The 24,732-nt window shown below is 43.7% G+C and overlaps 1 protein-coding gene across 1 annotated transcript in view; it reads right to left on the bottom strand.

The window, feature by feature from the left end:
* Positions 1 to 24,732, bottom strand: part of myo16 (myosin XVI) — a 657,504-nt gene that overhangs the window by 173,581 nt on the left and 459,191 nt on the right. The window contains exons 23-26 of the mRNA XM_041198724.1: positions 11,797 to 12,001; positions 9,081 to 9,086; positions 7,400 to 7,434; positions 464 to 494 (exon numbers count right to left, since the gene is read on the bottom strand). Coding sequence (XP_041054658.1) covers positions 464 to 494; positions 7,400 to 7,434; positions 9,081 to 9,086; positions 11,797 to 12,001 — 277 coding nt within the window. The remainder of the gene's footprint in view (positions 1 to 463; positions 495 to 7,399; positions 7,435 to 9,080; positions 9,087 to 11,796; positions 12,002 to 24,732) is intronic.

Raw genomic sequence — 24,732 nt, 5'->3', positions numbered from 1 at the left:
GCCATATGCCCTGCAAGAAAAAAAATCGACATTGAACTGAACAGACTTGAGGAACTGGGTATTATACAACCTGATCAGTTCTCAGAATGGGCAGCACCCATTGTCCCCATCCTTAAACCTGACCAAAGTGTCCGAATTTGTGGAGGCTACAAACAGACGGTTAATAAAGTAGTTAAGCTAGTCAGGCACTCCATTCCAAAAATTGAAGACCTGTTTGCCAAACTGGCAGGAGGGGCAATGTACACAAAGCTTGACATGAGTCATGCTTACCAACAATTAGAGTTGGATAATGCGTCCTGGGAATTTGTCACAATAATACCCTCAAAGGGTTGTACCAATGTACACAATTGCCTTTCAGAGTCTCCTCCTCTGGTGCCATCTTTCAGAGGGACTGCCCCAGATTGTAGTCTATTTAGACGATGTTATGGTGACAGGACTCATTGAGAAAGAGCATTTGGCAAACTTGGAAGACGTCTTAAAATGTTTCTTGCAAGCTGGAGTTCATTTAAAAAAAGAAAAGCGCACATTCCAAGTGAGAGAGGTAATCTATTCGGGTCACCGGGTAGATTCACACGGCCTCCACCCGGTTGAGGAGAAAGTGAGAGCCATAAGAGAGGCACCTGTGCCAAAGTACGCCTCAGAGCTCAAATCATTCCTAGGAATGATCAACTAATATGGGCTGTTCTTACCCAGTTTGTCTAAAGTGCTGGACCCCCTGCATTCTCTATGCAAAAAGAACCCATGTTGGTCTTGGGAGGTGCCCCAGAAAGAAGCTTTTATAAAGGTGAAACAATTGTTGCACTCGTCCAATCTATTAGTGCATTATGACCAGACGAAAGAGTTAGTGTTGACATGTGATGCATCTCCATACAGTGTGGGAGCAGTGCTCTCTCATCAGATAGACAACGGCATGGAACAGCTAATAGGTTACATATCAAGACCGCTTACCACAGCGGAAAAGGGACACTCGCAGATAGCAAAAGACGGCTTGCCCATCACCTTTGGTGCCAAGAAATTTTACCAGTATATACACAGCCATCATTTTACAATCATTTCAGACCACATTGCTAGGGTTGTTTAGTGAGGACAAGTTGATATCACCCATAGCCTCAGCAAGAATACAACGATGGGCCTTAATTCTGGCAGTATATGAATACACCTTCGTACATAGGCCTAGTAATCAAATCACAAACGCCGATGTCCTTAGCTCTTTGCCTTTATAACAAAATGCTGAGCACGTCCCAGATCTACAGGAACTTGTTTGACTTGTTAAACTCTTAGATTCCTCGCTGGTATGTGCTCGACAGATCTGGACAAGTTGGGACCCAGTCCTATCTCAAGCACAAGAACAAGTGCTACATGGTTGGTCACAAAGGCCATTTCTGACGACAGGAAACCATACTTTAACAGAAGACATGAAATAACCAGCCAGGAAGGCATCTTATTGTGGGGAGCGTGAGTGATAGTTCCTTCAAAGGGAAGGGAACCACTTTTAATTGAACAACACAATTCCCATTCAGGAATTTCCCGAATTAAGACCGTAGCAAGCAGCTATCTATGGTGGCCAGGGAAGGATGGTGAAATAGAGAGATTAATAAAGTTAAACCGGGTGCAATGTCAGCAATTGCAGAAGTTGCCAGCAACATTTCCATTACACCCATGGGAATGGCCAGTCAGACCCTGGGTGCAGTTACACATTGACTCCATTGGACCCTTCCTGGCAACAATGTTTCTGCTCATTATCAATGCCCATTGCAAATGATTGAACATAAATGAGGTGAAGTCACCAACGTCTGCCACTACAATTGCAAAACTATGTCAGAGTTTTGCCATTCACGGATTACCAGAAGTAGTCGTTTCTGATAAAAAATGACTTTTATGAGTGCTGGGTTTCAATGGTTTATCAACCTCAATGGTATCACTCGTGAAAACTGCACCAGGTGACCGTTCCTCAAACAGAATGTCCAAAAGGGTGGTTCAAAAGTTCAAGGCAGGCATGATAAAGCTAACTGGCGATTCCATGGCGACCAAGCTTTCTTTCTCAAAACAGGACTATCCCTCATGCAACAACAGGTGTCACACCTGCGTAGTTATTGCTGAAACACCGCCGCAGGGCGAGATTGAACTTAATAATGCCAAATTTAGGGGGGAAGGTGGAAAGGAGTCACGAAAGCCAGAAAACTAGACACGACTGGCATAGTCGCGAGAGGAAATTTACTGTAGGAGAGCCGGCGTACATGAAGAACATTGGGGAAAGACTAAAGTGGTTTCCGGGTGAAATAAGTGCAGTGGCTGGACCCCTATCTTACCACGTGCAGGTGAAAAGCTGGATCATCCGAAAACATGTGGACCATTTAAAGGAGAGAGAGAGACAGATGTTGCTGAGTACATTATAAATAAACATAAAGCTTCCCAAGAAATGTCTGTTGATCAATCTATCATTGTTGGCACAGAAGGGGAGTAATGTGGCCCTAAACTAACAGTTTAAATTTTAAATCTGAATAAAGTTAATTATAAGGTTATGAAGGCAGAGCTAGCCAAAGTGAGCTGGGAAACTAAGTTAAAAAGTAAGCCCATAGAGATGCACTGGCAGACTTTTAAGGAGATAACTCTCAGCAAAGATTTATCCCAGTGAGAAAGAAAGACTCTGAGAAGGATGCATCATCTGTGGCTAACTAAGGAAGTTAAGGATAGTATCAAATTGAAAGGAACATCGTAAAAATCTGCAAAGATTAATGGTAAGTCAGAAGATTGGTAAAATTTTAAGAACAAGCAAGGAATGACTTAAAAAATAATAGAGGGGGAAAGCAGAGTATGAGAAAAGGAAAGCTGCTGTTATAAAAAACGATAGTAAGAGTTTCTACAAGGGTTTAAAAAAGAAAATAGTGACTAAAGCTAGTGTTGGTCCTCTAAAGAGTGAGCCTGGGAAATTGATAATGGAAAGCAAGGAAATGGCAGAGACATTGAACAAGTATTTTGTGTCTGCCTTCACTGTGGGAGAATTAGAAAACTTGCCAAAGATACCTGAAAATCAAGAGGTGAACGGGAGGGAGGCACTTAAAACAATCACCATCACTAGGAAAAAGGTGCTGGGAAAATTATTAGACCAAAAGGCTGACAAGTCCCCAAGACCAGATGGCCTGCATCCTAGGGTCTTAAAAGAAGTGGCTGCAGAGAGAGAGAGAGAGCACAGGCATTGGTTGTAATCTTCCAAAATTCATTAGATTCTGGAAGGGTCCTAGTGGAAAGTATCAAATGTAACAACTGTATTCAAAAAAGGTAGAAAGAAAGAAGGAAACTATGGGCCAGTTAGCCTCACATTTGTCATAGGGAAATTGCTAGAATCCTTATAAAGGAGGTGATGGCAGGATACTTAGCAAATCATTTTGGGCTGAATCTTCCAGGAAGTGGCAGTCCAAGTGGCATTGGATTGTCACTCTGCTCTTATTTTCTTACTTTAGACTGGAACTCCACATTTCTCACCTGGACTTCTAACCTAGGCCTGCTGAGGAATGTGGAATGTAACTGCTCCTGGAATCCTTCCCTCGCAGTGTGGGATCATTGGGGGAAATCAAGTCATACCCTCTTTTTATGGCACTAACTGCCATATTAAAGTAAGTTTAAATGCACCAGCACATTGTCAAGCTATGGAGATACAGTAAGTGTGTGAGATGTGGGTGAGGGGGGAGGGTGGGTCAGGTGTTTGGGGGTGGGGGGTGGGGGGGGGTGTAGTTGGGTGGTCAGGGCAGTTTGAGGGGGTTGGGTGGTCAGAGGGAGTTGGGGGGGCTTGTCATGGGCATTTACCAGGGAATGTTAGGTGGGTTGGCAGCTTGCTAGAGAGCTTTCACAGAAGCATCCAGCTGCAGCTTGTCACAATACTTTACACAAAACATGGACACCATTCTATCTGACAGGAACTGAGCAATCAGTTCTACTAACAACACAGTGACACTGTTGCAGGGTGGCCAAGTTATGCTATTAATCATGGAGTTGATCTGCAGACACTTCTTGGGTGGAAACACTAGGTTTATTTACAATATACTCAGCAGCAACTACATGTGTCTTTTCAATTGCAATTCTGTCTCTACACTGACTGCTATTGGTTACTACAGATCATGTGATCTTCCTAACAAATATTATTTTTAAGTCATGCATATTATATTTACAAGTACATATTTTTCAAGACACATAATATTTACACTAGGTAAGGAATTTACAAGTCCAGTCTTTCAGGTGGTTTCCCGGTATGTGTGGAATGTCACAGCTCCAGAGCTTCAGATTCTTTGTCAGGAACCTCCTTTTCTGGAGTTGCCTGAACATCAGGTGCTTCGGTGGGCACTTGCAGTTTTGTATCCTCAACTCTTACAGGAACATCAGACATGTCAGTTCTGAGTTGAGTATCCTCAACAGGAAATGCAGACCTGGTCATGGTCACTGGTGGAACCAAATTTTGGTGATTTGTCCATCTCTTCCTTAAATGGTCCTTATGTTTACAGATGATCCAGCTTTCCACCTCCATGTGGTAAGATGTAGGTCCAGTCACCACACTTATTTCATCAGATAACCAGTTTAGTCCTTCCCCATGTTCTTCACGTATACCAGCTCTCCCACAGTAAATTTCCTGTTGTGACTATACCAGTCATGTCCAGTTTTTTGGCTTCCCTGACTCCCTACCCCTCTAAATTCGGCATTATTAATCTCAATCTCGTCCTGGGACACTGCTTCAACAATAGCTCCGCAGATGTGAAACCTGTTGTGTGATGGGTAGTCCTGTAATGAAAAAGAAAGTGTGCTAGTTTAGTTGCTAAGGAGTCACCAGTTAGCCTTTTCATGACAGCCTTGAACGTTTGAACCGCTCTTATGGCCAGTCCGTTTGGAGAAGGGTGGTATGGTGCAGTTTTCATGAGTGATATCATTGAAGCTGATAAACAGTTGAAACTCAGCACTAATAAATGCCAAGCCATTATCGGAAACAACTACTTCTGGTAGTCTGTGAATGGTAAAACTCTGACATAGTTTCTCAGTTGTGGTGAATTCACCTCATATAAATCCAGCCATTTTGAATGGGCATTGGAAATAAACAGAAAAATTTTGCCAGAAAAGGTCCAAAGCAGTCAATGTGTAACCACACAGAGGGTCTACCTGGCCACTCCCATGGGTGTAATGGAGTTGTCCCTGGTAACTTTTGTAAGTGCTGACATTGCACATAGTGCTTTACTAAACTCTCTATTTCACAATCCATCCCAGGCCACCATAGATATCTGCATGCTATGGTCTTCATTCGGGAAATTCCTGGATGGACACTGTTAAGTTCAATTAAAAGTGGCTCCCTTCCTTTTGCAGGAACTATCACTCATGCACCCCACAAGAAGATGTCATCCTGGCTGGTTATTTCATGCCTTCTGTTGAAGTACGCTTTCATTTTGTCAGATACGGGCTCCTATGACCAACTATGCAGCACTTGTTCTTATACTTGAGATAGGACTGGGTCCCGAATTGTCCAGTCTCTGATCTGTTGAGAACATACCGGCGAGGAATCTAAGAAATTTAACAGTAAAACAAGTTCCTGTGGAACTGGGACGTACTAGTCATTTTCTTGTAAAGGCAAACGACTAAGACATTGGCGTTTGCGATTTGATTACCAGACCTATGTACGAAAGTGTATTCATATGCTGCCAGAATTAAAGCCCATCATTGTATTCTTGCTCAGGCTATGGGTGGTATAGCTTTGTCCTAACTAAACAATCCTAGCAATGGCTTGCGGTCTGAAACGATTGTACGTACTAGTGAAATTTCTTGGCACCAAAGGTGATGGACAAGCCATCTTTTGCTATCTGCAAGTATCCCTTTTTGGCTGTGGTGACCATTCTTGATACATAACCTATTGGCTGTTCTGTGCCATCATCCATCTGACAAGAGAGCACTGCTCCCACTCCATAGATCGATGCGTCACATGTCAACACCAATTCTTTCGTCTGGTCATAGTGCACTAATAGATTGGATGAGTGCAACAATTGTTTCACCTTTATGAAAGCTTCTTTCTGGGGTGCCTCCCAAGACCAACGTTGGTTCTTTTTGAGTAGAGAATGCAGGGGGCAAGCACTGTAGACAAATTGGTAAGAGCAGCCCATAATACTTGATCATTGCTAGGAATGATTTGAGCTCTAAGGTGTTCTTTGGCACAGGTGCCTCTCTTATGGCTCTCACTTTCTCCTCAATCGGGTGGAGGCCCTGTGAATCTACTCAGTGACCCAAATAGATTATCTCTCTCACTTGGAACATGCACTTTTCTTTTTTTAAATGCACTCCAGCTTGTAAGAAACTTTTTAAGACTTCTTTTAAATTTGCCAAATGTTCTTTTCAGTGAATCCTGTCACCAATAAATAGAGTACAAGCTGTGACAGTCCCTGCAGTAGGGACTATTGTTCTCTGAAAGATGGCACAAGCTGAGGAGACTCTGACAGGCAATCGTGTATATTGGTACAACCCTTTGTGGTTATTAATTTTGGCAAATTCCCGGGAGGCATTATCCAACTCTCATTGTTGATAAGCATGACTCAGGTCAAGCTTTGCATACGTTGTCCTCCTGCCAGCTTGACATACAGGTTTTTGATTTTTGGAATGGGGTGCCTGTCTAGCTTGGCTACGCTATTAACCATCAGTTTCTAGTCTCCACAAATTCAGACGCTTTGATCGGGCTTAAGGAAAGGGACTATGAATGCTGCCCATTCTGAGAACTGAGCAGATTGTATAATACCCAGTTTCTCTAGTCTGTTCAATTCAATGCCGACTTTTTCTCACAGGGCATGTGGCATCAGTGTTGCTTTATGAAGCGAGGGGCTGCTTCTGGATCCACATGAACATTGGCCTGCGGACCCTGGATTTTCTGCAGTTCATCCTTAAAGACAGTTGCGTACTTTCTAAGTAGCTCTGGTAGCCCACTTGCTCCCAACTGGAACATGCAGCCCTTTCTAACTTAATCTCCTTTATCCAATTTTGCCCCAGGAGGCTTGGCCCTTTGCCTGCTACCACCATCAAGGATAGCCCTGCTGATTAGCTTCCATAATGGACACTTCCTCTGCTTATGCCTTTTACTTGAATGTCTTCACCCGTATATATTTTTCGTTTGGCACTTGTTTCTTCTAAACTTAATTGATGTTCACATTATTGAAATATCTGAAGGTATGTTCCCCAATTACTGCAGTGGAAATTCTCGTGTCCACTTCCATTCTAACAGGTTTGCCATTTACTTTCACTGTGATAAAGATTGGTTCTGTCTTTCCAACTTTCAGATTAAATATCAAGTAAATGTCCGAATTTGTTATTTCAAGCTCTTTTACATAGTAGATTTCATTGGGCTTCTTCTCAGTTCTGTTGAAGGGTCATGAGGACTCAAAACGTCAACTTTGTTCTTCTCCGTCGATGCTGCCAGACCTGCTGAGTTTTTCCAGGTAATTTTGTTTTTGTTTTTGTTTTGTTTACAAGCCTGTTTGAATCTTTCCTTCCACTGCCTCATCATATGTCCATTTCTATGACTATAGTCGCATTCGATTTTTTTAAACTGCCTATCACCAGAAGACTGACTGTTTCCACCTCTAAAATTATTCTTCGATTTCACTCCTAAGTTATTTTTCTTTTTTCTTCGGCTAGCAGGGGCTGTTTCCTGTTTCTCAGCAGGGTCTCGCTTTTTCATGACTCATTCAGCTGAGGTTTCCTGCCCGATGTGGTGGATGGTGCCATTTTGCACATCCTGTATTGCTTTTGAATCTCCTACTGTGCTTCCCATGACCAGCACTATCTCGAGCGCCTTCTTGAAATCCAGATTCAATTCAGAGAATAATCGTCTCTGAATACAGTCCTCTTTCACAGCACACATTCAATGGTCTCTGTGCGTGTCATTCAGAGTCATACTGAACTTATAGTGTTCCATTAGCTGCTTCAAATTTGCCACATAGCATGTAATTATCTCACCCGGGGCTCTATTTCACGAATTAAACCTGAACCTCTGCATTGTGACTGAGGGCTTTGGTTGAAAGTGACCATTCATGAGGTCCAACAATTCATCAAAATTCTTCAAATCTGGGGCACAGGGTGCCATCATACTTTGAATCAGGCTGTAAGTTTTGCTCCCAGAAGTTCTCAAGCGGATCGCTCGCCTCTTCTCTGCCCCCATAATCTCATTTGCTTGAATAAAAAACTTGAGGTGTTCTATGTATTGAGACAAATCATCTGTGGCAGGTTCAAATAGATCAACTCTCCCAAATTGTGGCATCTTGAGAGGGGATAACTCCTTCAATTCTAATGGATCTTGCTACTTACAATCATTGAGTGACGTACAGTGCCGATTTGTTTCTGACTTGATTTCTTCTGTTCAGTCCTGTTTTATCCTCATTGCCAGTTTGTTGTAAGCTGGGTGAGTTGTGCTTTAATGATAGAATATATCTGCAGATACTTTTTGGTTGGAAACATTAAGTTTATTTACAATATACTCAGCAGCAACTACATGTGTCTTTTCAACTCCAACTCTGTCTTTACACTGAATGCTATTGGTTATTACAGATCATGTGATCTTCCTTACAAGTATTATTCTTAAAGGTACATTACAGACTAAATAAAATTATAATTACCTGCAGATACTCATTCAGGTGGAGTCTCTGTTGACAGCCCTGACAGCTTGGATGGCGGGATAGACTGTTTCCAAGGAAATTCAGATGGCTGGCATTGGCTCTGAGGGACAATATTGACAGGAGCCTCTAAAACATCTCGGCAGTCTAGGTGTGTTGAAGCACTATTCCAGGAGAGTGGTCTTCATTAGATGGGAAAGGTACCTGATGCCTTCTCTCAGGATTATAACATGCCAGTTCCTCCATAAGCTACTTTGTCCTTGTTAGTACCACATAGCCTGTCCCACACAGAAAAGCTGTAGTCTGCAATCAGGACCTCAAGGCCCAAGGGCTCAATATCATCCTCTGTGATCTTTTGAAGCATCTTTAATGGAACCTCCTTTAACCTCCTAAGTCAGGACTTCCCAAGCTGTGGGCTGCGACCCCCAGTGGGGTCATGAGATGAGATTTTGGGACCATAAGCTCTGAGGCAGAAATGGCTGCTGTGAAGCATGGACTGCTTTCTGACAGCTGTGTGACCCCTTTAAACCTTCACATTTTTTGTTAGTTGGCATGGCCTAATAGACTGCTTTCCAAGTCCCTATTGCTGCTGCTGTAAAAAGCCTGTGACTAGGTAGGTGTTCGTTTTTTTTGAACGACCCTGCATCTTCATCAACTCATCCCACAAGGGAGTTGAAGGAATGGGATATGGGAAGTGAATGAGGGGATGATGGGGAGATGAAAGAGGGGGAGATGAGGAATAGAGGAGGGGGAGATGGGGTGAAGGAGGGAGAGATGGAAAGTGAAAGGGGGGAGGTGAGGGTGAAGGAGAGCGAGATGGGGGGTGAAGGTGCAGGAGATGGGATTGAAGGAGGGGAAATGAGAGGGTGAAGAAGGGGGAAATAGGGTGAAGGAGGGAGATGTTTGGAGGGGGAGATGGGGGTGAAGGAAGGGGAGATGAGGTGAAGGACGGGGAGATGGGGGTGAAGGAAGGGGAGATGAGGTGAAGGACGGGGAGATGGGGGTGAAGGAAGGGGAGATGGGGTGAAGGACGGGGAGATGGGGGTGAAGGAAGGGGAGATGGGGTGAAGGAGGGGGAGATGAAAAGTGAAGGGGGGAGATGGGGGTGAAGGAGAGGGAAATGAGGGGTGAATGAGGGGGAGATGGGGTTGAAGGAGGGGGGAAGATGGGCCAAGCTCAACTCCTTTCTCAACCCACTTTGCTCAGCAACTGAAGTCTCGCCTCTCGCCTCCAAACCCAGTCAACAACTCCTCCTCCCAAATTTTAACCTTGGGATTACACCAAGTCTGAGGCATTAAAATAGGATCACAACAGGGAATCACTGTCCTAAATTGTAGCCACTGGGGAATCTGGATACCTGTTTAATCATGTACTTATAGCTCCCCTGGAGCAGTCCAGGCAATGGAAGCAATGCTTGAGCACGCTAATTTTTTGCTAGACAATGTTTCCTGTGGCAGCATGGATCTCGTAGTAGGCCTGGTCTGCTGCTGTTCCTGGCAGTAATCATGAGCCAAGGGGATAGGCCTGGTTGCACGATAACCAGCCTATAATTTAGTGGCTTGGTTGGAATTAGCACAGCATAAAGCACCAGTAAAGGATGATTGAATCATGACTGTTGCCAGGGTAATGGGCACAGGCGCGGTTGATGATGTTGCTTGTGTTCATAAGATAGCTACATGTTGAGGGTATGGAATATCTTTTGCTGGATGAGATAGCAGAAAAAAATGCTTCTCTAGAGCACTAGGATATGAAAAAGAATATATTCTAAAATAAACATCAAGGATAATTGTTTCTGTAAACTATCTCATAGAGATGTAATTGAGTTGATTCTTGTTTTTGTTCTGGATTCAGTGTTAATGTTTACCTTTGTAGTGAAGTGAGGATAATGAATTGGACTGCAGGAAGGCAATTGGATGATGGCTGTAAGGAATGTAGGCATGTTGATGCATGGAATGGGAGGGCTGATTTAGGTAAAGTGGTACTTGATGAGCTTGTCTTTGAGAGTTCTGATAGATGGGGTACTGTGGTTGCTGCCTCTTCTTCTCCTCCTCCTCTCCCTCCAATACTCTTCCTCATGATGGTCTGGCTACCCAGTAAATAGTAAGGGCTAGTCCACTATGATGATAAGTTGTACAGCCTACAGCAGATGACAACAAATCTGGGTATCCACTTCATGCTGTACTGCAAGGTTCCTCTGGAATAGTCCAGATAGTGGAAGTGTTGCTTGAAGTGTCTAGCTTTCTTCATCTAGCAATGACAATTGTTTGTTTGCTTGATGATGTTTTCTCATGATAGCTCTTGATGTAGGCCTGTTCAACGACTGTTCCTGGCCAAGGGGATAAACCTTGTCGTCTGATAATCAGCCTGTAATTTAGAGGTCTGATTGGAATAAAAGCAGCACAGAGGACTGGCGCAGGATGGAAGGATAGCAGGCACAGATGTGCATAATGATGCTGCTTATGGTCGCTAAGCAGTTATGTGTTAATGGAATGGAAGGAATTCTCCCTTTTGCTTAATGAGGCAGTTAGGATGGTGATAGGGAGCCCACAAGGCAATGTTTGTGTAGTTAATGGCATCTAGCACCATGGGGAAACCTGCCATGTGGGTATACCCTAATGCTCTCTTGCCCCGATTTGCAATGCTAGGGGATGTTTTCCACATTGAACAGGGAGGCAGGTTAAAGTCTTATTTGAACAATGCAGCACTTCCTCAGTACAGCACTGAAATATCAGCCTTATTCATTTTGATTTTCTAGTTAAATGAACAGTCCAGCATAAAACTTCACAGCAAGGATGTATTTGCCTACATTGCATGGCTCTCCAGGTGTGAAATACACAACCAACCAAACAGTGCAAGTAAATAACAGTACTTCAGCATTTTTTTAAGGTGTTGTGTGGATGATTTTTAAGTATCACCAAGATTTGAGCTTGCAGCGAGCAAGCAAATCCATGGCATGTTTGTGATGTGCAATATGCTATTCATCACAAGTGAAATACTGTCATTTGCCTTACTCAGACTAGATTATGTTGCACAAAATGTTTTTAAGACTGCTTTATGGAGCAAGACAATCTAGTAATTATTCCTGAATTTCATCAATAGGACTAATGACTTCTTCAAATCTAAATGCTGCCCTTAATTAACCATATGTGACTAATCATTCATTTCTGTCAACTCACCCTGCCTGCGTAATGCATGATAGTGAAGGCTGAGCCTTGATCCTTTGATGAAATGTTTCCATTTCCATCCTTTGTAGACATGTAAACAATATTTGTGTGAGCTGTTTCCAAATGGGAATGCAGCCGTTTGCTGAGGTTTTGTTCCATTGCTCGAAGTGTCTGGCTTTCTTCATCTAACATTGACAATAAGCCAGTAGGTTTCTGAAATGATAAAATAATACATTGGATAAATTAGCAATGTAGCTGATTTCTTAACTGGGTAGTGTCCATTTGGTTGGGTTAAGCAGAACTAAATTGTAAACCTATTAAGATCTTCACTATATAAAGCTGCTATAAACTTATACCTGAAAATGATCATTCGCTTCAAAGTAAAACAAAGGCACATTAAATCTTTAAAAGCAGACAAAATTATACAGTGTTTAATCCTAAACCAAGAAGCATATAAGAAATATAATGGTAACTGTGTTTGATGAGTGTTTTATGAAGGAATTTCAAAGGTGACTGTATAATTTAACTGATATGATGTCTTAATTTCGCACTGAGCAAGAAAATTATCAAGCATAATTAAAGCAAATTTCAAGTTGGTCGCATGCTATCATTTCATTTTATAAATGTGAGTGCATTATTTATCATGTTTTACTGTTCATATTTTCAACAAGTAGAGAATGACCAGGTTTGCGGGGGTGTTATAATAGCTAAAAACAAGTAAGTGGTGGTGATGGCGGGGGTGGGTGCGGAGGGTGCAAAGGAGCTTTTTCTGTTCCCAATCTTCTCTGTTGCTAATGCAGTGTGTAATCCCAAATAACCTGAATTAGGCTATTAGAGCAAAGATTTTTCTTCCCCCGACAATCTTCGTTTTTGGAAACAGCAGTATACTCTAAGTGCTCAGCACCTGTCTCAGCCCAGGAAGATCAAGATCTTTTGCTCTGGGCATTAACGTAGCCTAGAAGCATTCCCAGCTGAGGCCAATCCCACTGCCTGAGCCGTGTGACAGTAAGCAGGGTAAGAAACAGCAACTTAGTTGCCAGGTGTAAGAGGCCTGCAGCTATGATGTTGGCACTAGAGCTTTCCGGCTGTTGCTTTCCAGGAATAACCAGAGAGCCTGAAGCCCAAGGATTGTCCAGGGACATGATGGGAAAAGCATCCATCTGTAGCAACCTCCTGTTTTATGGCTGTCACAGGGAATCCACACCCTTCCCCTCTCCCCCGTTCATGGAGTTCCCATTGATAGCCCCAAAACTAATGTTCTTCAGGCATCACTGAAAATTGGCATCCAATGGCATAGGAGAAAATGTAGGTCACCAGAAACATTGCCCTCGTCTTATCTTTGTGAGATTGCTGGCCAGCATCAATGCTTGTCCAGGTCCAGCTCCAATTACCTGTCAATCAATTTATAGAATAAGGTAAAAGGGGCAGAGATCTGGCAAAATAGCCTCTGCCCCCTCTTTCTGACCTTTACATTTATGAAATTTTCAGCATTGATATTCAGCAAAATATAAATATGAAAGATAGCTACCAACAGATCAGATGAAGAATCAAGGGTGGATTTCTTTAGACAGAGAGTGATGAGATTGTGGAACTCATTGTTTGAGGCATGGAACATTGACACATTTAAAGAGGTGGTTGTTGCCTACACGTGGGAGAAAGGATGGGAACAGAGCAATATGAGAATGGGGAGGAGACAATTAGAATGGGAGATGGGCAATTAGAATGGGGGAGGCTGAACCGGGTTGAATAACCTATTTCTATGCTGCAAGTGAATAGTATCAATTCTCAGAGCTGTGTTGAAGATAGAAAAATAGTTTATTAGTACTTCCTCCAGTCTGCAAATCATATCTTTTATTACTGAAGTGATTCTTAAAGCCCATTTAACTTGAGAGCAGAATATTGTCACTCATTAACATGAGACACAGGCAATCATGGAGCATCACAATGTGAGGTTAGAATTCTGTATTTTACAGCTTCACAGGGGTCTCTATGCAGAGTTAGAACTTTTTTGCTGTGCAAGTCAGTGAAAGAAAAAATATTAATTAAAAGCCATTGCAGTCACAAGCCATAGGCCAGGATTTCCCGGTCGGCGAGCAGGGGGCAGAGCCCACTCGCCGACACATAAAATGACGTGGGATGACATCGGGCGGAACTCTTAACATCACCGCACCCCATTTAAATTTTCAGGTAGGTGGGGGCTCAGTGAATCAGCTGTGCACCCACAGACCTGTCAATGGTCAATTGAGGCCATTGACTGAGTCATTAAGCTAATTAATGGCAAAACAAAAACAGAATTACCTGGAAAAACTCAGCAGGTCTGGCAGCATCTGCGAAGAAGAAAAGAGTTGACGTTTCGAGTCCTCATGACCCTTCGACAGAACTGAGTGAATATTAGGAGAGGGGTGAAATATAAGCTGGTTTAAGGTGGGGAGGATGGTGGGGGTAGAGAAGTGATGGGGGGGTGGTGTGGTTGTATGGACAAGCAAGCAGTGATAGGAGCAGATAATCAAAAGATGTCACAGACAAAAGAACAAAGAGGTGTTGAAGGTGGTGATATTATCTAAACAAATGTGCTAATTAAGAATGGATGGCAGGGCATTCAAGGTACAGCTGCAGTGGGGGTGGGGTGGAAAGACTAGCAGGGCATACAGGATTTAAAAATAATGGAAATAGGTGGGAAAGAAAAATCTATATAAATGATTGGAAAAAACAAAAGGAAGGGGGAAGAAACGGAAAGGGGGTGGGGATGGAGGAGGGAGTTCAAGATCTAAAGTTGTTGAATTCAATATTCAGTCCGGAAGGCTGTAAAGTGCCTAGTCGGAAGATGAGATGTTGTTCCTCCAGTTTGCGTTGGGCTTCACTGGAACAATGCAGCAAGCCAAGGACAGACATGTGGGCAAGAGAGCTGGGTGGAGTGTTAAAATGGCAAGCAACAGGGAGGTTTGGGTCTTTCTTGCGGACAGACCGCAGGTGTTCTGCAAAGCGGTTGCCCAGTTTACGTTTGGTCTCTCCAATGTAGAGGAGACTGCATTGGGAGCAACGAATGCAGTAGACTAAGTTGAGGGAAATGCAAGTGAAATGCTGCTTCACTTGAAAGGAGTGTTTGGGCCCTTGGACGGTGAGGAGAGAGGAAGTGAAGGGGCAGGTGTTGCATCTTTTGCGTGGGCATGGGGAGGTGCCATAGGTGGGGGTTGAGGAGTAGGGGGTGATGGAGGAGTAGACCAGGGTGTCCCGGAGGGAACGATCCCTACGGAATGCTGCCGGCGGGGGGCTGAAGGGAAGATGTGTTTGGTGGTGGCATCATGCTGGAGTTGGCGGAAATGGTGGAGGATGATCCTTTGAATGTGGAGGCTGGTGGGGTGATAATTGAGGGCAAGGGGGACCCTATCATGTTTCTGGGAAGGAGGAGAAGGCGTGAGGGCGAATGCGCGGGAGATGGGCCGGACACGGTTGAGGGCCCTGTCAACGACCGTGGATGACAGTCTATCACCAGAAATTGAGACAGCGAGGTCAAGGAAGGAAAGGGAAGTGTCAGAGATGGACCATGTGAAAATGATGCAGGGGTGGAGATTGGAAGCAAAATTAATAAATTTTTCCAAGTCCCGACAAGAGCATGAAGCAGCACTGAAGTAATCATCGATGTACCGGAGAAAGAGTTGTGGAAGGGGGCCGGAGTAGGACTGGAACAAGGAATGTTCCACATACCCCATAAAGAGACAGGCATAGCTGGGGCCCACGCGGGTACCCATAGCCACACCTTTTATTTGGAGGAAGTGAGAGGAGTTAAAGGAGAGATTTTTCAGTGTGAGAACAAGTTCAGCCAGACGGAGGAGAGTAGTGGTGGATGGGGATTCTTCGGCCTCTGTTCAAGAAAGAAGCTAAGAGCCCTCAGATCATCCTGGTGGGGGATGGAGGTGTAGAGGGATTGGACATCCATGGTGAAGCAAAAACGGTTGGGGCTAGGGAACTGGAAATTGTTGATGTGACGTAAGGTGTCAGAGGAATCACGGATGTAGGTGGGAAGGGACTGGGAAATCTGGCGCACTGACCTCTACCTCGCGGACGCTGAGCGTCAACTCGCTGACACTTCCTCCTACCTCTCCCTGGACCATGACCCCCACTGAACATCAAGCCTTTGTTTCCAGGACTGTCACTGACCTCATCTCCTCTGGAGATCTTCCTCCCACAGCTTCCAACCTGATAGTCGCCCAACCTCGGATGGCCCGCTTCCACCTCCTACCCAAAATCCACAAACAGTACTGTCCCGGTAGACCGATCGTGTCAGCCTGTTCCTGTCCCAGGGAACTCATTTCTCGTTATCTTGACTCCCTTCTCTCTCCATCAGTGTTGATTGATGTCACATCACAGACAACATCATCCACAAGGTGGGATTAGAGCATATCCCAAATAACCAACTTCATTCTTTGCAAATTCTAAACTTCTTTGATCCATTTCTTCTTCTATCCAGCCTTTCTGAAATTTCTGTTTAGGGAGAGTTTTGCACTTGCACATCACCATCGGCTTTCATATTGTGTCATCTGCCATAGTAACTGGAACCATTGTGAACTGAGTCTTCTCATGGTCAGTCATCTTTACGAGGGTAGATTTTTCACCAATCTTGATAATGGTCTTATTTGCTTGCATGACAAAGTTAATCAGTGTTTCATCCATATTTTCAATTCAGCCCAATCAATACGCATTCTCTCGATGTCAGATGACTAAAATGGTGGAATTTGATTATTTTATTGTGGAATCCAGGTGTGAAGTTTTGTTTTCTGACGGAGTACTAAACTGTGCCTTTTCAAGAATCTTGTGCACATTCCAGCACTGGTCTTGAATTTTGAATTGTTAATCTTTGCTTCTCTGAGGGCATAGAATTAGATGGTTCCACAGGTGGTAATACAACCATTTTGTCGATGCTCGTTAACGCACTCTGTTTTCTTTTTCCAATTGAGCTGTGCACTTGTTATTCTTTCTCGAAGACATCATGATAGATCATATGCTACATAGTAGTCTGGCATTTGGATGGAAGATTGCTGATAGAATTGACAGAGGGAAAATCTAAAGGTTCCTGTGCGTACCTTTAAATTAATGAACCATAGTGATTAATAGTCACAAATTAAGACAGAGATGAGGAGATTTTTTTTTTCTCCCGGGGGCTGTGAGTCTTTGGAACTCTCTTCCTGTAAAGGCAGTGGAAGCAGGGTCTTTGAATATTTTTAATGCAGAGCTAGATAGACTTTTGATTAACAAGGGAGGTAACATCAGATGAGCCATGCTCTTGTTGAATAGCAGAGCAGGCTTGAAGGGTCAAGTTGCCTACTCCTGCTTCTAGTTCCTATGTAATGCAGTTTGATCCCTGAAAAACTAGGGTTGACTTCTACATGAGGTATATGAAAATTTATGTTTTTTAAGGTTAAAAGTCATGGAGTCAACTTTTACATGAGTATATAAGGTAGGTGACCGCCCCACACAAAGGCACCAACAAGTATGTGGATAGCGATAGCAGTATCTCTAGGTCTGCAGCATGATAGGGAAATGGAATAGAGACTCCATAAGCTCTGCACCATGCCCTCTTTCAGGTTGGAGCCAGATTCCTCCATGCTCCTTGACAGTGACAGGAGCTGACTGACAGGTCAGCCAATGCAACCAGCATCTCGGTGTGCATGCCCATCAGGACTCCCCTTTATGATACCCCATCTGAATCCTCTGCAGCAGTATTTGCCTGACATCTCACCCTCCTGTGAGCTGGCAAATAATCCATTCTTCACTCATTTTGGATGATTGCCCAAGGTGTTGATCCCAAATCTATACTAGCCTCCAAGGTAAATGAAGTACCAGTGTATGAGCTGGTGGCTGAGAGTGTCACATCAAGTGACAGGGCCTCATCATTAATGCTGTACTGTTGCTCTCTCTCCTTATCCTTGGGCTGCTGTGGCTGGGCAAATGGTAGTTCTTGAGTGCCTAAAAGCAGAAACTCAGAAGGGGAAGGTTGTTATGAGGGTAGGGGATTGGGCTGTAAAGCAAGAGTTCTATGGTCAGCAGCTTGTTCATCATGTCAGATAGCAGAATGGGAGCTGAGAAAGGAAAAATCAGGAACATGCTGTTATCCTCAATTTATCAGAGACATTAATGAGGACCTGTTGCACCTGGCTCTGTGACATGGACAACTATCTCATTCATAGGATTCAAGGTCGCCAAGCATCCTTACCCACCCTGGCTCTGCTCCGCTTCCTTCTATTTTGTACTACTTTGTCCTGTAAGACAGAAGGCAGAATGTGAGTGGTTGTGTAGCGATGTGTTTGGGTGAATTGCCTGCCACAGCTGAATAACTGAAGAAATGTGGGGCCAGTGAGAGGTGGGTTTGATGCTGGCAGCATTGATAGGTGTGTGTGGGTGAGGTGGAGTTAGCTGGATTTTCGGTGTGAGACTTGAGTACCAGGGATTGGTGGTGTGTGAGTGATGGGAGTGTAGTACATTGGGCAGTGTGAGAAGCTGGTGTTCTGGTGAAGATCATGTGAAGATGTGTTCACTGGCATGGACCACTTGTGGGAGATCATTAAACTGCCTGTAAACTGCTAAATCCTCAGGTCCAAGCTCTGGAAATTACTCTCCCTGGCCACCCGCTCCCACTCATTTCTGAAGGTGGTCCTTGAGGATCCTACAGATCCTCTTCCGCATCTCCATTACTAATGCTTCCAGTGCCACACCCATTAGAATTAATATCTTTATCTGCCCTGATGCTCAATTTCCAAAAATTCACATTGCAGAAATTTTTTGTGCAGCTTCCTTTTAAGGTACATGGATATTTAAACAGAGAAGTCTGACCATGCCATGTGGTCTATAAACAAGGTAATAATCTCTGCATTTAGACTGAGGGTGAGAAACTTGGGTTCAAAACATATGTAATTTAAACTTAAAGAAAGACAATTCCAAAGGTATGAAGGCAGAGTTGAATATAGTGGGTTGCGACAATAGTTTATAAATTAAGATGGTAGAAAAGCAGTGGCAAACATTTGAGAAGATATTTCATAACTCTCAAGAACAAAGAGAATCTTTCTATGTGAATGTAATATATGTGAGAAAGATGCACCATCCATGGCTGACTAAGGAAGTTAAGGATGTCATCAAATTGAAAGAAAAAGCAGATAGTGCTGCTAAGATTAGTGGTAGACCAGAAGATTGGAAGAATTTTAGAAATCAGCAAAGGCTAACTTAAAAAAAGGAAAAATAATAGAATATTAGAGCAAACTAGCAAGAAATATAAAAACAGACAGTAAGAGTTTCTACAAGTATTTAAAAGGAAGAGAACAGCTATAAAGTAAACATTGATCCCTTAGAGGGTGAGACTGGGGAACTCATAACAGGAAGCAAGGAAATGGAAAAGACTTTGAAGAAGTATTTTACATGTATCTTCGTTGTAGATATACATTAAAAGCATTCCAAGAATTGTGGAAATCAAGAGGCAAAAGGGAAAGAGGAACTTAGGACAATCATTGTCACTTGAGAAAAGGAAACTAATGGGACTAAAGGCGGACAAGTCCCTTGGACCTGATGGCCTGCGTCCTAGGGTCTTTAAAGAAGTGGCTGCAGAAATGATGGATGCATTGATTGTATCTTCCAAAATTTCCTAGATTCCGGAAAGGTCCCAGTGGATTCAAAAACCTTGTAAGAAAGGAGGGAGACAGAGGGCCGGAAACTATAGGTCAGTTAGCCTAACGTTTGTCATTGGGAAAATACTAGAATCTGTTAATAAAGAAGTAGTAGCAGGGGATTTAAAAAATCATAATACAATCAGGCAGAATGAACATGGTTTTGTAAAAGGGGAATCGTGTTGACAAATATTTAGAGTTTTTTAATGATGTAACTGGCAAGGTGGATAAAGGGGAACCAGTAGCTGTAGTGTATTTGGATTTCCAAAAGGCATTCGATAGGATGCCACAAAAAAGGTTACTACACAAGTTAGGATCTTATGGCATTGGGGGTAATATATTAGCATAGATAGAGGATTGGCTAATCAACAGGAATCGGAAAGTTGGAATAAATGTGTCATTTTTAGGTTGGCGAACTGTAACTAGAGTGGTTCCACATGGATCAGTGCAGGGGTCTCAACTATTTACATTCAATATTAATAACTTGGATGAAGGGAGAAAATATATTGTGACCAAATTTGCTGATGATACAAAGATTGGTAGGAAGGCAAGTTATGAGGATGGCAGAAAGAGCCAGATTTTCACTACCAAGATGGCCTTCCCGACGCAGTATACCCACCTCAGATTAAAGGGCCCCATTAGACCCAATGTCTGCTCCGAGGAGGCAGGGGGTTAATAGAGAGGAGCTCGTCGACCCCAGAAGCAGATCCTAGGACGCCGAGTCCTGAGGAGGGCTGGTTACAAAGCCCACCTCGGTTCTCTGGGACATTGTCACAGTTTTTTTAAAAGCTGTTTGGCCCTTGAGACTTCATCCCTCATACACCCTCACCCCCACCCACCCCCATGGCCCATCCATGCCATCCCATGCCCCCCCACCCACCTCCCATGTCTCTTTATAATCCCATACCACCTCCATGCCAAGTCATGACCCCAACCCTCCATGCACCCTTCTACTACCCTGTCACCTCCATGGCCACTCAACAAGTATTCACTCAGGGCCCATGTGGAGATGAAAAAAATAAATGTATAACAATCTAAGACAGTTTTTACTCATACACATTTGATAGTGGAAAAACCCCCATTCATAAAACCCATTCAAAGTTTTTAAATCTTCTTTAAATCTCTTATGGTTAATCTCTTATGGAAACAAACAAACTTTTGCACAGATCCCAGTAAAGGGAGCTAGTCCTTTAACAGCCTCTTTAAACTGTCAGTCAAGCTGTGACCTCAGAACCGCACCCCCGCGCCATTGAGATAATTGAGCTTTTGAACCTCAACCAATCATTCATAATGACAAAATAACCCCGGGGAAATGTAAACAAAGACCTTAATTTAAACAGCAGAAACAGATGAAAGTGTGGCTGGAAAGATCGTGCAGGAGGGAGGACCTTAGATTCCTAGGACACTGGGACTGGCTCTGGGGGAGATGACACTTGTACAAGCCAGACGGGTTACATCTGAACAGAGCCACGACTGAGTTTCTTTGTGGATCATTTTGCTAGTGCTGTTGGGGAGGGCTTAAGCTAACCTAGCAGGGGTGTGGGAACCAGGAGAGGATACTAGAATAATATAAAAGCAAAAAACTGCGGATGCTGGAAATCCAAAGCCAAAACAAAAATAAAAATACCTGGAAAAACTCAGCAGGTCTGACAGCATCTGCGGAGAGGAATACAACAGAACTAAGGATAAATTGAAAAGAGGTGAAATATAAGCTGGTTTAAGGGGGGGGGTGAATGGTGGTGAGACAGGTAGAGCTGGATAGAGGGCCTGTGAAAGGTGGAGATAGCCAAAAGATATCATAGACAACAGGACAAAGAGGTGTTGACGTGGTGATATTAGCTAAGAAGTGTGCTAATAGGTGGCCTTAAGGGTAGAAAGCAGGACGAGCAAGGTACAGATAGCCCTAGTGGGGGTGGGGTGGGGGGAATGGATCGAAATAGGCTAAAAGTAAGAGATAAAACAATGGATGGAAATACATTTAAAAATAATGGAAATAGTTGGGAAAAGAAAAATATATACAAATTATTGGAAAAAAGGGGGACCGAAAGGGAGTAGAGATGGAGGAGGGAGTTCATAATCTAAAGTTGTTGAACTCAATATTCAGTCCGGGAGGCTGTAAAGTGCCTAGTCGGAAGATGAGGTGCTGTTCCTCCAGTTTGTGTTGAGCTTCACTGGAACATTGCAGCAGGCCAAGGACGGACATGTGGGCATGAAAGCAGGGTGGTGTGTTGAAATAGCAAGTGACAGGGAGGTCTGGGTAATGCTTGCAGACAGACCGAAGGGATACTAGAAAGTAACACCAGGGTGCACAAAATGCTAGGAGAGACAAATAGCAATATAATAAGAGAACAGTAAGTTAGTAGATGGAGTCGGAGTAAGGGAGCAAGTAATGAAGACTAAATCAGGGTTATACAGCATGTATGTGAATGCACGGAGTATAGTTTATAAAATTGCAGAGTTACAGGCACAGGTTGCCCTGTTGGTTTATGATGTTGGCGCGATAATGGAGACCTGGCTTAAGGAAGGGCAGGAAAGGGTGTTAAATATTCCTGGTTACAAGGTGTTCAGAAGAGAAAGGAAAGGGGTGAAAGGAGGAGCGATGGCATTTTTGGTTAAGGAGAGTATTGCAGCACTGGAGAAAGAGGATGTGTCAGAGGATTCAAGAATTGATTTGGCTAGAGCTAAGGAATAAAAAGGGTGCTATTACATTGCTCGGTGTAATATATAGACCACCAGCTAGAGGGAAGGATATAGAGGAACACATCTGCAAGGAAATTACAGAGAGGTGTAAACATCAGAGAGTAGTTATAATGGGGAGCATCAATTAACCATATATAGACGGGGATAGTGGTTGTGTAAGGGGCGGTGAGGGACAAGCGTTCCTAGATTGTGTTCAGGAACATTTCCAACAGAATGTCCAATCCAACAGGCACTGCTAGACCTGGGGCTGAATTTGCCCCCCCCCCCCCCCGTTGGGGGGGGTTGTGCAGGGGCAGGCGGGAGCGAGTGCAAACCTAATCAGTGCCCCTAGTCGGGTGCCCGCTGCCATTTTACGTGGGCAGGCTAATTAAGGCTCGCCCAGCGTGACATGTGCCCGGAAGCGCTGAGTGCCCCCTGTGCGGGCGGGGGGTTGGGGGGGTTCCCTGAGTTGAGGCACGGAGGTGCCTCGGGGAGATTAGTTTAAATTCTGGAAAATTTAATAAAGGTGAAAAAATTTTTTAAGGACATGTCCATTAATGTTTTCAAAAATTTTTATTTAATTAATAAACCTTTCATGAAACCTCATCCCGCCCGTGGATGAGGTTTCATGAAAAATGTGAAGGTCGCCTGGGCTCTTCACCTGCCCGCCAACCTTAAGGCTGTGTACCTGCTGAACTGACAATCTAAATAACGCGCGGTGATGTTGGGACCCCACCCGATGTCACTGCGCGTCATTCTACGCATCGGCGAGCGGGCCCCACTGAAAATTCCTCCCCTGGTTCTTGGGAATGAGGTGGGCCAAGTAGATCAAGTGACATTGAGGGGACATTTATTGTATTATTGTATTACATTGTATCAAAACGTTTAGGATGATGGTAGAAAATGACATTGTTCAATCCAGAGTCAGAATAATCAACTGGCAGAAAGCAGACTTCAATGGGGCAAGAACAGAGCTGTGCTAGATGGACTGGAACCAGAGGTTGGCAGGAAAAACAGTAGCTGAATAAAGGGTTCAGATGGTTTGGGCACAGTCAAGTTATGCTCCCTCAAAAGGAAAGGGTAGGACAAACAAATCCAGAGCTCCCTGGATGACAAAGGAGATAGAAATTAAGTTAAAGAAGAAAAACTCTGCATACGACAGGTGTCAGGTAGCAAATACAATTGAGAAGCAAGCTGAATACAGAAGGTTCAGAAGGGATATGATAAAGCAAATACAAGAAGCAAAGAGGGATTATGAAAAAAGACTGGCAGCTAACATAAAAGGAAATCCCAAAGTTTTCTATAAGCACATCAATAGTAAAAGGGTGGTAAAAGGAGGAGTAAGGGCCGATTAGGGACCAGAAAGGGGGGTTACACATAGAGGCAGGAAGTATGGCTGAGGTGTTAAATGAATACTTTGCATCTGTCTTGACCTATGAGGTAGATGCTGCCCAGGTCATGGTGACAGAGGAGGAAACTCAGTCACTAGAAGGGTTTAAAATTGATAAGGAGGAGGTATTGGATAAGCTGTTGGTACTTAAAGTTGATAATGCACTAGGATCGGATAAGATACATCCAAGAATATTGAAGGAAGGCACTAGCAATAATCTTTCAATGTTCACTGGATTTGGGGAAGGTGCCAGAGGACTGGAGAATTGAAAACATTATGCCCTTGTTCAAAAAAGGTTGTAAAGATCTGCCCTGCAATTACAGACCAGTTTAATTTCGGTGATAGGGAAACTTCTAGAAACAGTTATTCAGGATAGAATTAAAAGTCACCTGGAAAAATGTGGATTGATTCAGAAGAGTCAGCATGGATTTGTAAAAGGAAAATCACACCTAATTAACTTGTTGGAGTTTTTTGAAGAGGTAGCAGAGATGGTTGATAAGGCAAGGCTATTGATATGGTGTATATGGACTTCCAAAAGGTGTTCGATACAGTGCTACAAATTTGTGAGGTAAGTTCTAGGTCATGGAATGAAAGGGACAGTAGCAACGTGGATACAAAATTAGCTGAGGGATAGGAAACAGAGGCCAGAATTTTCCTGTCGGCGATTTGGGGGCGAGGCCCGCTCGCTGACAGGAAAATGCCGTCGGGAGGAACACCCAACGTCATCCTGGTCCATTTAAATTTTTAGGAAGGTGAGCAGACAGCAAAATCAGCTGTTCGCCCACCGACCTGTCAATGGCCAATTGAGGCCATTGACAGGATCATTAAGCTCATTGAAAGATCTGCCCATCTAACCTTAAGGCTGGCGGTTAGGTCAGGAGCCCCAGAGGACTTCTGAAAAAAGATAAAACCTCATCCACTGGTGGGATGAGGTTTCATCTCAGTTTTTAAAAAGTTTATTAAAGTTTCACTCATATTTATTAACATGTCCCATCTCATGTGACAGTATCACATGAGGGGGACATGTTAATAATGTTTTTCTTTCTCTATTTTTAAAGTTTTTTAAACATTCAGCACTCCCCCTGCACAGGGAGCGCATATTCCCATCCAGCAGGCCACTGGGTGGGCCTTAATTGGCTCGCCCGCTCAAAATGGCGGCCGGCTCTGCTTCGGCGGCGGAGTTCGGTTGCCCGCCCACCACTGAGCCGGTGGGGCCCGCCTGC

Source organism: Carcharodon carcharias, chromosome 11 (genome assembly GCF_017639515.1).
Source record: "Carcharodon carcharias isolate sCarCar2 chromosome 11, sCarCar2.pri, whole genome shotgun sequence".
Taxonomy (NCBI): Eukaryota; Metazoa; Chordata; class Chondrichthyes; order Lamniformes; family Lamnidae; genus Carcharodon; species Carcharodon carcharias.
The sequence above is the reverse complement of the archived record's forward strand: the minus strand, read 5'-3'. Positions and strand labels throughout refer to the sequence as shown.